This window comes from Meleagris gallopavo, chromosome 1, assembly GCF_000146605.3.
Source record: "Meleagris gallopavo isolate NT-WF06-2002-E0010 breed Aviagen turkey brand Nicholas breeding stock chromosome 1, Turkey_5.1, whole genome shotgun sequence".
NCBI classification, from domain to species: domain Eukaryota; kingdom Metazoa; phylum Chordata; class Aves; order Galliformes; family Phasianidae; genus Meleagris; species Meleagris gallopavo.
In genome coordinates, this window is record NC_015011.2 from 76,604,806 (window position 1) to 76,615,948 (window position 11,143).

Genomic DNA, 11,143 nt, shown 5'->3' on the forward strand with positions numbered 1-11,143 from the left:
TTTCCCCCTGGCTTCATGAAGTCAGGATTCCTATTTAGACCCGAGTTTACAAATATGCAAACAGATCTCTCACTAAATCTAGTTGCACTGTTTGTGCATATTTTGGCATATGTGAACAATGAGAGTACATTATTCTCTCATTTACACATTTTTGGTTCCAGAGCTTTGTTTTATTTTTGATGCAGTTTAAGAAGAACATGTGTGCAGTTCATCAGCTCATGATGAAAATTTTTATTAAATTAAGCCAGCAGTTTTGCTACAGTAATGGGAGGTCAGTGATGATTAAAGACCCTTCCTGAGACACTGAGGAAATGCTTGAGTAGGCAGCCCATGTCAAGGCAAGCACCTCAGTTGTTTAAATCTATAGTACATCTGCATATGTCTGCAGATGTGCAACACACAAATCTACCAGAAGCATATTTAGTAAGATTTGTGTGCCAGTACCCGACTTAGCACAAATGTGCACACAATACTCATGGGACATCCATTTTCTCACTTACAGTGGCAGGTGCTCCATCCAGTTGCCTTCCACCATGGTTGGACACGATAATTCCCTGAACTCCATGCCTCACTGCGAGCTCTGCATCTTCTTTTGTCAAGATCCCTTTGATGACAATGGGCAGGTGAGTCAGGCTCCGCAGCCAGTAGATATCATCCCAGGTGACCGAAGGATCCAGGCTGTTGGGTGGCAGTCCGTACTCAGATCGGTCATTTCCCTACAGCAGTGAAACAGAACAAAACCTCATCTGAACTGTAACAACACAGAGACTTGAAGTCTTCCCCTGCCCTAGAAGAGATTAGTTAAACCTCTAGCAATCATGTTTAACAGTGTCGTAAAGCGTGCATTTCTAGGTGACAACAATGAGGATGAAAATCAGTGTCTCTGAGGAAGCTGCACTGGGATCTTAGAGCCAGTAGTCAGGCTGGCAGGAGGTCAAGCTAGAAAGCTGCAGAAAAAGGAGGAGAGAAGCTATGTCCAAGACGCAGCAGATACCGAAGAAGCAGTTACCCAGTGGTTTTGTCTCATGTGGTGCACACCAGCACAAGGAATGAAAGAAGGAAATCATTTCACAAACCTCAAAGGCTCCCTCTAAGTTCTTCAGTTTCATGTGGGGAGGAAGTTGGAAGCCATTACGGATATCAATGCGCCTTTTGCCAGTGTAGGGCAGATCCGCAGTGAGGACGAGGCCCTGGAAGCCCAAGGCCTCTGCTTGTTGGACCAATTGCCTAGAGACTGCCCTGTTGCGGTGGATGTAGAGCTGGAACCACCGAAAGCCACCAGGAGCAGCTGCAGTGATCTCTTCCAGCGAGCAGGTAGAGTAGGTGCTGGCAATGTAACAGGTGCCCATCGCTTTGGCCGCTTTGTGAGGTATTGAAAAATAATCAGAATGAAGGTCACTTGAGCATCGCTGCCAGACAATGGCTATGATTTTCTGTTTGTACATTGTTTACAGGGAAAACCTGAACTCCTGTTGTTTGTATATCCTACCAAAGATAAAGGTCTGCCAGCTGGCAAATACATCTCAGACATTAAAAACAGCTGACTTTGCCACATGCTGTTGTAGGATCACATTTAGGGAATTAAGGTAAATTACCAACTGTTGCTTTCATTTCTCAAACTTAGTACAAGGGAAGTGATTGTTCTCCTCTGCTCTGCCCTGGTGAGGATCCATCTGCAGTACTGCATCCAGACCTGGATCTCCCAGTGCAGGAAGGATTAGGAGTCATTGGAGCAGGTCCAGAGAAGGGCCATGAAGATGATTAGAGGGCTGGAGCACCTCTCCTATGAGGAAAGGCTAAGGGAGCTGGGCTTGATCATCCTGGAGAATAGAAGGCTATGAGGAGAGCTCATTGTGGCCTTCCAGTGCATAAAAGGATGATTTTTACACAACCTGATAGTGATAAGAAAACAAGAGTAGTATTAAACTAAAAGTGGGGAGATTTAGCTTAGATGTTAGGGAGAAATTCTTTACTCAGAACATTCTGAGGCACTGGCAAAAGCTGCCCAGAGAAGCTATGGGTGCCCCATCCCCAAAGGTATTCAAGGCCAGGTTGGATGGCCCTGCCCAGCCTGACCAGAAGGTGTCCATGTCCTGAGCAGGGGGGATTGGAAAGGGATGATTTTTAAATATCCCTTTTGACTTAAGACATTCTATGATTCTATGACTTAAGTAATTTTTTTAAAAAACAGGGCCTTCATCCTCATGTCTGCTTCCTTGTAGCAATGCACGTACGAATGCTCTCAGTGTACACAGAAATGCACATAGGAAAAAAAACACACTTGTTACTCTCCAAACTTAACATATGATTAGGCTGAGAGGCCCTGCTTTTCTCCAAGGCTGACATTGTTCTGATAGGCACCAAGGAATATACAGGCTGAGTCTTGTCCATCACTTTATGTCCTATCTGAAGCCCCTGACACTGAAGACCTGCGTGGCCCTTTGGTGTAGCCCAACGTGTCCACAGTCTCTGACTCAGAGGCAATATAGGGTTGATCTGGTAACAGTGGCAGCTGAAGAAGTGCAGCAATACATGGCTTCTCATGCACTCTGTGGTCATTCATAAACAAGGGTGAAATAAGGTTTGCCCTTTGGAATCTGAGCACTTTGCTCAGTCATACTTCAAACTATCCTAACAGCTTCTCACCTGTGAATCTGGAAAAACGTTGTTTTATTGTATTGTATTGTATTGTATTTCACATCACATTTGCTACATGATAGCAAAGCAGAAGAGTACCTCTGGCTGTGCTTTTCTCTCCATCAGGCCATGCTAGTTGGTGGAAGCCAGTCGGGGCAATTCCTACTGGAAAGCTGATTTCGGTCCCCAAGATTTTAGTCCTAGTGTCCAGCATAGATACATCTCGCAGCATACGTGGTCTAAAACGAATCCTGCAAGGCAATAGAAATAAAGCACCCTTCAGGATGGTAGTTGCCTGGTGGTTTCTCTGCTTTTGAAGCTCTATAGAAACCAGGTCTACTTTCACCTATTGAAATGCAGCAATCAGAGCTAATAAAGAAATGAGCATATAAAAAGGCCCTTAATCCTTTTTCTTGCCAATTCAGCTAGCACTTCTGCCACTACCACCTGTCATTAATCCCATACTCTTGCCCACTGGTCACAGTACTTCATTTTTACACTCCCACTTCAGACTGCCACGGTTTACCTTCCTTGTTCTGCTATTGTCCATCTCACAGATTATTTCTACTTGCAGCCAGGTCCCAGGTCTCTGTCTTTCACTTAGCAATCATGCCTGTACTCATTGTACATTGTACCTGACCTCAGTGTCCACAGCATATTTTCCAAATCTCTCACTACTTGCATGTCGGCTTCCTGCAATTGGCCCCATGCTATACATTGCATCACATTCTGTTGTAGCCACACATTCCCTTTCCTGTCATACCATATCAAACACACCACACCATTTGCCTGCATCCTCAACATCCCTTGTGTCTTATGCAATTTGAGCCTTATGGAGACTAGCATCATAGCATACAGCATACATTATTCAGATAAGGGCAAGCAAGGTGTTAGGAATCTTTGCGTATGAAATCCAAATTCTTGTACATGAACGTAGTTTAAAAGTTTCCAGAACGACACCACCACTTCTTCCCCCAAAATTACCTTTTGTATGCCAGGATGTTTTCATCTCTGGTGCTACACTCATCTGCTCCCGCTGCAAAGAAATCCCAAGCAATCTTAGGTAAATATTTTTCTGCATAAGCTTCAAAGTCCAACAGACACACCATAGCCATTGCACAGAGATGTTCTGGAAATCCTGGAGAAAAGAATAACATGGAAATTAGATTCTTGAACTGTTATTCTCTCTTCCAGAAACACCAGTGTCTTTAATGAAAACCTTGGTCCCCTTCCTTTCTATTTGATCTTCTGTGCCAAATACATAACTGGCAAGGGACAGACATCACACACCACATGCTGGTCAGCAATATATTTGGCTGACTTATAAACGCCCTGTTGCCCTAATAGTCAGGAAACATTCCTATTGGGAATAAAGAGCATGACTGAGGCAGCTCTCATGATCAGGATTATCTTGAGGTAGTACTGCTTCACTTGACACTGGCCCCTGAACACATTTAATTCATCCACATAACATCCTAAATATCCTATACTTGTATCCCAAAATACTGACGAGATTGCTCTTATGCAAGCTTAGAGTCCCAAGGTGACATGTTGAGTTTGCTCTGATCTTTTTTGAAAAATAAGCCCAAAATGACATAAAGGCCTGCTTAGTTGTCACAGAATTGTGGCAGAGTTAGCAAAAATAAGGGACTTAAGTCAGCTAATCCAACCTCCCACACAAAATGATTTTGAAAGATATATCTGAGTCATCAAGATACATCTGCTTGCTGAACTTGGTCTGTGGTATGTTCTGTCTCCCACACACAATCATTTACATGGCTGATACTTATTTGGGCATTTCCTAAAATGTAAAGTCTTAATCTTGCAAGTGTGATGACCTCGAGAAGCTCCACAAAATTACAGGAGCTAAGAGCAGACTCCGGTCCTTCGCCTGTTGAGATTCCTCTTGAATCAGAACTTCTTTCCAACTCCTGTTATCCCTTATTCAGGCTATGATTACCCAGTACAAATAACTATTTTATCTAATTGCAGGCAAATCTTGCTATCTGTCCTCTGCCCTACTATAGAGAAAGCTGGCAGATGCAGACATAAGGGTAGGAAGAAGCTTGCATCTTTATGCCTCTCTTTATTCTGTCTTAATGTACACAAGCCTAAAAGAGGACACTTGAAGTCCCTTGCTATTTTAAGACACAGCAGTTAACTAATTTTGTCATAAATTCCATCTTAAAACTATCTGGATTATTTATTCCAATAATTCTCCTCAAAGGCAGTCCCATAATATCATTTGCTGGATTCCCTCAGGATGGCTGCCTGACCAAACAATTAGTTATGGAGAGCAGTGACTAAGTGCAAGCCCATAAAATTCAGAAGCATGTAAATACAGAGTCTACATCTATCCTGCTCCAGCATGAACGCATTGCAAAACTATGTCCAGACACACTGTCAAGGTCATAGCTGGGGAAAAAACACAAAGTATTTTCTACAGATCTTTGGTTCTCTTTTGTAACAAATACCTTCTGGTCTGCATTGCATACTAGAGCACAGATACGCACTAGAAAGGGAGCATACAAAATTCAGACAATCTTAGCACTCACAAAAACCAAATTCCACAACAGGAAAAATAATTCTAAGTATTGCAGTTGATGTTTCAGGGAACAGAAGAGACATTGTGTGGCCCAGATGTCTCAGCAAACTAGCAGAAGTGCTGACTATTAAATGCCTGCACTTACATACTTGTGATCTAGCCAGGTCTAAAAACTATGCAAATTCACATTTTAGCCAACTGTACCCACATGCAAGGAAACATGTAAAGAGCATAAGACAAAATCAGTCTTCTGTATTGTTTGTTGCAGTTACTTCCATGGCTCTGATTAAATAGGTATTATTCAAGGCATACAAAAGCATGAAGTTTTAAAACACCTGTGGTTTTGATCTGATTTCTCTACAAACCCACAGGAAAAAGTAAATATCCTAGTTTCCAGATTAGCCTCCCACAGCAGATTATCAGGTCTGCAAGCTTCACCAAAACCCATCTCGTGATTCTGAGGTTATGCGTTCCTAAGGTATAGTTGTAGATTCATTATATTCACCCAACCTGTAACGGATGTATCTCATTGACTGAGATACCAGTGTGTACACTTGAAAATTAGGGCTTAATTCTCTGCTATCAAGAAGTCAAAGATAGGAAATCCCTGGAAGAAGCAGCCTGACTGATTTCTTCAGTGTTGTTTCGTCTCTCCTGGCAGGTATCTGGTGTCAGGTGGTGAAAGTCTCCCAAGCCATCTCCATAAGTTTTCATGACATTCAACCACAGCTGACAGCACTAGATTTCATGTACCATATATCTTGATATACCACAAAACACACATCATGATTTTTACTCTTCCTGTGCTTAGGAAGGCCAAAATCAGGAAGCACAAAAGATAAATCAAGCAGAATAAATGGGAATTTTAAGCAACCCAGACCCAATCCTTGCTGTCTCTCATTTAAGACTTACGTTGGGTTTTAGAGAGAGCAGCGGTGAGATCCTCTGTTTCAAGGCAGCTTGCAAACAGGATGTTGAGAAGGCCTTTTCAGTGAGCTTCTAATTTTTCTGTTGTCAATAAGCAACCACAAGAGATTAAAGCTCAATCCTGCAATAAACTTTGTACTGTTTGTATAACACCAATGTTTTGTTGCCAGATCATTCCAAAAAAAAAGAGCTTCACTTTGTCTACATAGCAATTGCCTGGGAAGCAGTGCTGGAGCTGTGCCCTTCAGCAGTGGCTGAGAGCTGTGCATTCCCCTAGGGATGTAACAGTATTTCTGCACAGATTTGTTGTGTTTACCTGCTCATGACCAACAAAAGCTTTGTTTTCAAGTCTGCAGGTAATTTGCTCCTATATGTGCTATATACACCACTCAAGAAGATAATCCACAGACTGGGCAAATGGTTACAGCCTGCAGCTACAGAGCCTTGAATCTTTACCCCAACATGTGGAGGAGACATTTTTTGCTTCCTACAGTACAGAATCATAGAATAGTTTGGGTTGATCTGTAAAGATCATCTAGTCTAACTCCCCTTCAATCAACAGGGAATAAGGAAAGTAGCCTGCCTTCTACCATTTTTACACTCTCGTGACCCACTTGCAGTCCCCCTGGCTTTGTTCTCCCAGCCACCTCCAGGAGTTCTGTTTGTCCTCTCTCTTCCCGTGCCTGGGAACTGGTGAGCCTTCTCTGTGCTTCCCTCCCCCTCTGTTGCTGAGCAATACAAACCAGCTCTGAAGTGCCAGCAGATTTATGATATTGACTTAAATTTGCGAGATATGAAAAGTAAACATTGGGCAGTTTTGTTTGTCCTTCATTGTTTTTTAGTGTTTTGGATTCATGTTTTCAATTCTTCCATGAAAGTGTGAGAGCTTGAAACTTACATTTTTACTAACTGAAAACTGAGGTGCTTTTTTTTCCCCATAAGCATGTGATACCAGGTGCAGAAATTGAAGCAGAGTATTGTACAAACATTCCTTAAGTCCTACCAGCCTTATCCTCCCAGCCCAACCAGCACAGCAGAGGCAGTGAGTGAGCCAAAGGATGGGGAGAACAGCGGGCTGAGCAGCACTGCAGCCTCAGGGGCTGCTGTGATCCAGAATTGCAGATCTAATTCCAACACCACGGCACCATTTCTACAGCTGAAGTGAATATTTATTCTGCTATGAGAGGTATTCCGGGTGCTCTATCCAAACTCTACTATGCATGATAATCCAGGCCATTGTGTTTTAAAGCCTTTTTTAAAATCCTGCCTTTGGAGCTTTGAACAGCACTGTGAAGCTTCTGGCATTCAGTACCAATAGACTTATTACAGTTGAGACAAGATCCACGCTTAGCCTGAGTGCCAGCGAGCATCTCGTTTTGTATTCCTGTCCAGGAAAATCCACTTAGTGTGACATTCAGCATGACTTCTGGAGGAAAACAAACAAACAAACAAACAAAAAACCCACCGTCTGTAGTTCCAAGGCACTGAAAAATGCGCGCCTGGGAAGAAAAGTCCTGTGACCTCTTCTTTCCACTAGATGTCAGCCTTGGGTCATATATATATCAAAACATGCTGGTAAAAACAAAAAGAGACCATCAGTACTTTACGGCCTGCCAGGCACTGCGGCCTCAAGACTGATAGAATCATTCCATGAGACTGCCTGCTAATATGCTTGGAAATATCTTTGTTTTAGGCTTGGAAATCCTCGTTCTCTTTGTTTTCTTCTTAACATTTTCTGATCCACAGTGCAGCAATAAATGTAGCTACATCTGGTCTGGCCTGATTTTCATTTCAGACTACAAGTGATCTGTGAGGCCCTCGGTCATATTCGTCACCGTGCTGATCTCAGTTCCCCTCTCCTCTAGGGATGCAGATTGCAGCCAATTTACCAAACCATAAAGTTTATAGTCTCTTGGTTATCGTAACTTTGCATGAATTAAAGGTTGTTTGTAGCCATTGTACTTTGGTTCCGAATCTCTACTTTTGTACTGTGACTTTTAGGAGATGGTACATCTGGACGTATTTATTTCTTTCAACAATGGACTCAGTTCAAAATAGCATAGACTCCTTGTCCCATAAGTAGCATTTTCTGTGATGCTTCTGATTTATCTGGGAAGCTCTAAAGTTCTAAGGAAATCAAAGTTTGCCACAGAGATAATATCTATTATGAGAGCACTTTCTATATAATTGAAAAAAAAGTGGAGAAGTTTTAAAGTTCTGGAGCCTGTTCACTGAAATGCAATAAAAGTCTTTAAAAGACTCACCACAAATTTTACTGGAAGCCTTCCTTGCTTCCTTCTTCAGAGAAGCAAAGAACATAATACAAAATAGTCACACATCTGGTCCAGTCTTGCAGGTAGAGCGTCAAGCAGTCAATGGCCAATGCTTGTTTTTTCCACAGACCTGCACAGCTGGAGTTTTGCAGCTGCTTACTTTTAATAGTAACAGAATCAAAGGCTTGTGAGCCCAAACACAGAGATCCCATGTAAATCTGTGCTCAAATTCCTGCTACAATCACGATGCTCATTACTCTGGTTGGTGATATTTGTTTGCTTTTCACAGATGGCAAATTGCCATGGCTCAAGCTGACATCTATCTCCCTGACATATCCACCAGTGGTGGGGTCAGCTCGGGACTTTACAAGACTTTAGTGAAGGATCTGGGGAAGGATAGAGGAGAAAAATAACTCTAAGTAACATAAACCAGATCACATAGCAGTTTGCATACAGTCACCACTGGTTTTCCTTATCAGATGTATTTCTTGGGCGTATGTCCCATGTTTGGAAGGAAAACTCTTTTTGAGTGCATGTCAGTCAATCAAGGAAACTCTCCCAGAATTAAATATTTAAATAGCCACCCTTCTATTAGAGCTGAAGATAGCAACAAATGTTGTATTCAGAGTCGCCTAGCACTTTTTATTATAAGATCCAGTTTTTGGTTGCTTTTAATTTGGGCTGAATTTTTTTGGGAACGCTTCACTGAAAGCTGGTCAGCAACTTCCAAGAATGAGGTTAGGGAAAAATGGTGATTGGCCTATGCTGAAAATGTCTTGCAGTGATTTCACTGCAGATCATAGGCAGTTCAGTGCTCATGCAGGGGACTGAAATTAGCAGGGGCTGATCCCTGGGGGCATCAGCGTGTACTTGCTGGCCATATGAGAAACCAACCAGTTCTGGCCTAGCTGTAAATCACTATGCTCTGCCCGCACATGCTCAGCAGTGTTTGTCTGAAATCCAGATGTTGTCTTTACTGCAGACTTGTTGAGGGCAGAGCATTCTTCTGCCCAGGGCCAAATAAACAGTCTCAAACACAGGCAGAGAATAGAGAGCTGCCTCCCTCACACCACCTGCACTGGAATTCAGCCTTACTTAACACTGGAGGGGAGAAGAGAGAGAAAATGGCTCAAAACTGAGCTGCAGAGCAGCCCATGGGTACAGACTGGATAGGATGGGGCAGAGGTAACCAGATAAGGGATAGAGCAGGTAGGAATACAACAAGATAGGCACGGGGCAGGATGGCAGGATTTCAGGGGGGCAGAAGAATCTGGAATTAGGGGACAGGCAGATGAGGACAGTCTATTACATGCTGAACATGAAGGTGGCTACCAAATATTTGGCTGTTCTTTTTGTAACCACTTCCATCTCTGAAAACCCAGAAGCAAGCTTGATTTATTCTCAGTGTTAATCTGCAGAACAGCATATAACTATGAAGCCCTTTGGGAAAATATGTCTCATCTACCCCCATTGTTAGAGATTCAAAAAGGAAAAGTGCTTCCTGCTAGTAGATGGCTCCACTGTGGGTGTCTGGAAGCCAAACCATATAAAGTCTCATATCTCTGGTGCACTGCTAACGTGGGATAAAATGTAATTTCTGAGCTTTCCTTTCAGGCTTGCTCTAACAATGAGTTTTCATGTAAGATATCTGCATCTTACTTTGACAGCAGCAGCCCTGTTACAGAGGGTCTGAAACAGGTTGTGTTTGGTCAGCATGCAGCAGGGAGCACAGAGGAAAGATCAGCTAAACCAGGGACAACAGGACACAGCACAGTGAGTGGCAAGTTGAAAAAATAGTCTGGATTGGGCCTGAAAAGAAAGGGGGAGGGTAGAATCCATAGCCAGTTAGTTGCTAGTGATGCTGTGTCAGCACTGCCTCCTCGCTTCCAACCTGTGAGCACTCAGAGCTGTTCCTGCAGTTACAGGTGTCCTGGTCCTATCCTCTGTGCGCTTGGGGAGCTCCCACACCATATCCCTCTTGCCCTCCTTGGATAAACTCTCCAGGTGACCCTTCTCCGTAAAGATACTGACTGGAGTTGCAGTCTGACAGGCCTCCTCACCAGCAATGCCAAACCAGGCCAAAATGGCATTATGTTGGGATGAGAGATCAGAGAGCAGCGTCATTTCCCATAGTACAAGGAGTCATGGGCTATGGGTGGCAGGGAGGGAGTGCATAAGGAGGGTCACAGGCAGAATACAGCCATACAAAATTAATTCAGAAAGTGGTTCAAAAGTCATGTAAGTGTTGCTGAGAACTGCAGAGGAAGGTAAGACACGGACTGTCTATTCTCAGTATGAACATGTACAGCACTGCTCATATTGGACACACGTCTATCTCCAAGGAAATAATCTCACAAATAAAGGCTGATGAAGTACAACTTGCAGCATGCATGTGAAATAGGGAGAAAGGTGTGAAGTCTGCCATACAAAACATAGTGCAGAGGGACTGCAGACTGTTTCCCAAAGCTCTCTTTATCCCTCAGAAAATGCTGCAAAAACTGCCTCCAAAAGTGCTAAGCTGACACAAAGTAGGGGAGTAGAGGAGCTCAGGCATGACTCAGTCTTGAGTTTTCCTCTTGATTCACATGTGCAGCTGTCCTTGAAGCCAGAGTAATATGTTATGACATTAACTACGTAAAAAACGTAACCCTTAAGTAGGGTTGGTTATAAGTTATTTTATCCAAAATTTTATTTGGCTTAATAGGCCAGTTAGGACTGTGTAGATATCTAACCATTCTCTTTCTTCATCATTCTTTTTTTT

The 11,143-nt window shown here is 43.0% G+C and overlaps 1 protein-coding gene across 1 annotated transcript in view; it reads right to left on the bottom strand.

Moving 5' to 3' along the window:
- The window catches only part of HAO2 (hydroxyacid oxidase 2), a 7,759-nt gene extending 1,554 nt beyond the window's left edge, over positions 1 to 6,205 (bottom strand). Inside the window, exons 1-5 of the mRNA XM_003202690.4 lie at positions 6,095 to 6,205; positions 3,622 to 3,775; positions 2,737 to 2,888; positions 1,077 to 1,360; positions 501 to 716 (exon numbers count right to left, since the gene is read on the bottom strand). Of these exons, the coding sequence (XP_003202738.2) occupies positions 501 to 716; positions 1,077 to 1,360; positions 2,737 to 2,888; positions 3,622 to 3,752 (783 nt within the window). The 5' untranslated portion in view covers positions 3,753 to 3,775; positions 6,095 to 6,205. The remainder of the gene's footprint in view (positions 1 to 500; positions 717 to 1,076; positions 1,361 to 2,736; positions 2,889 to 3,621; positions 3,776 to 6,094) is intronic.
- Positions 6,206 to 11,143: the final 4,938 nt, after the last annotated feature.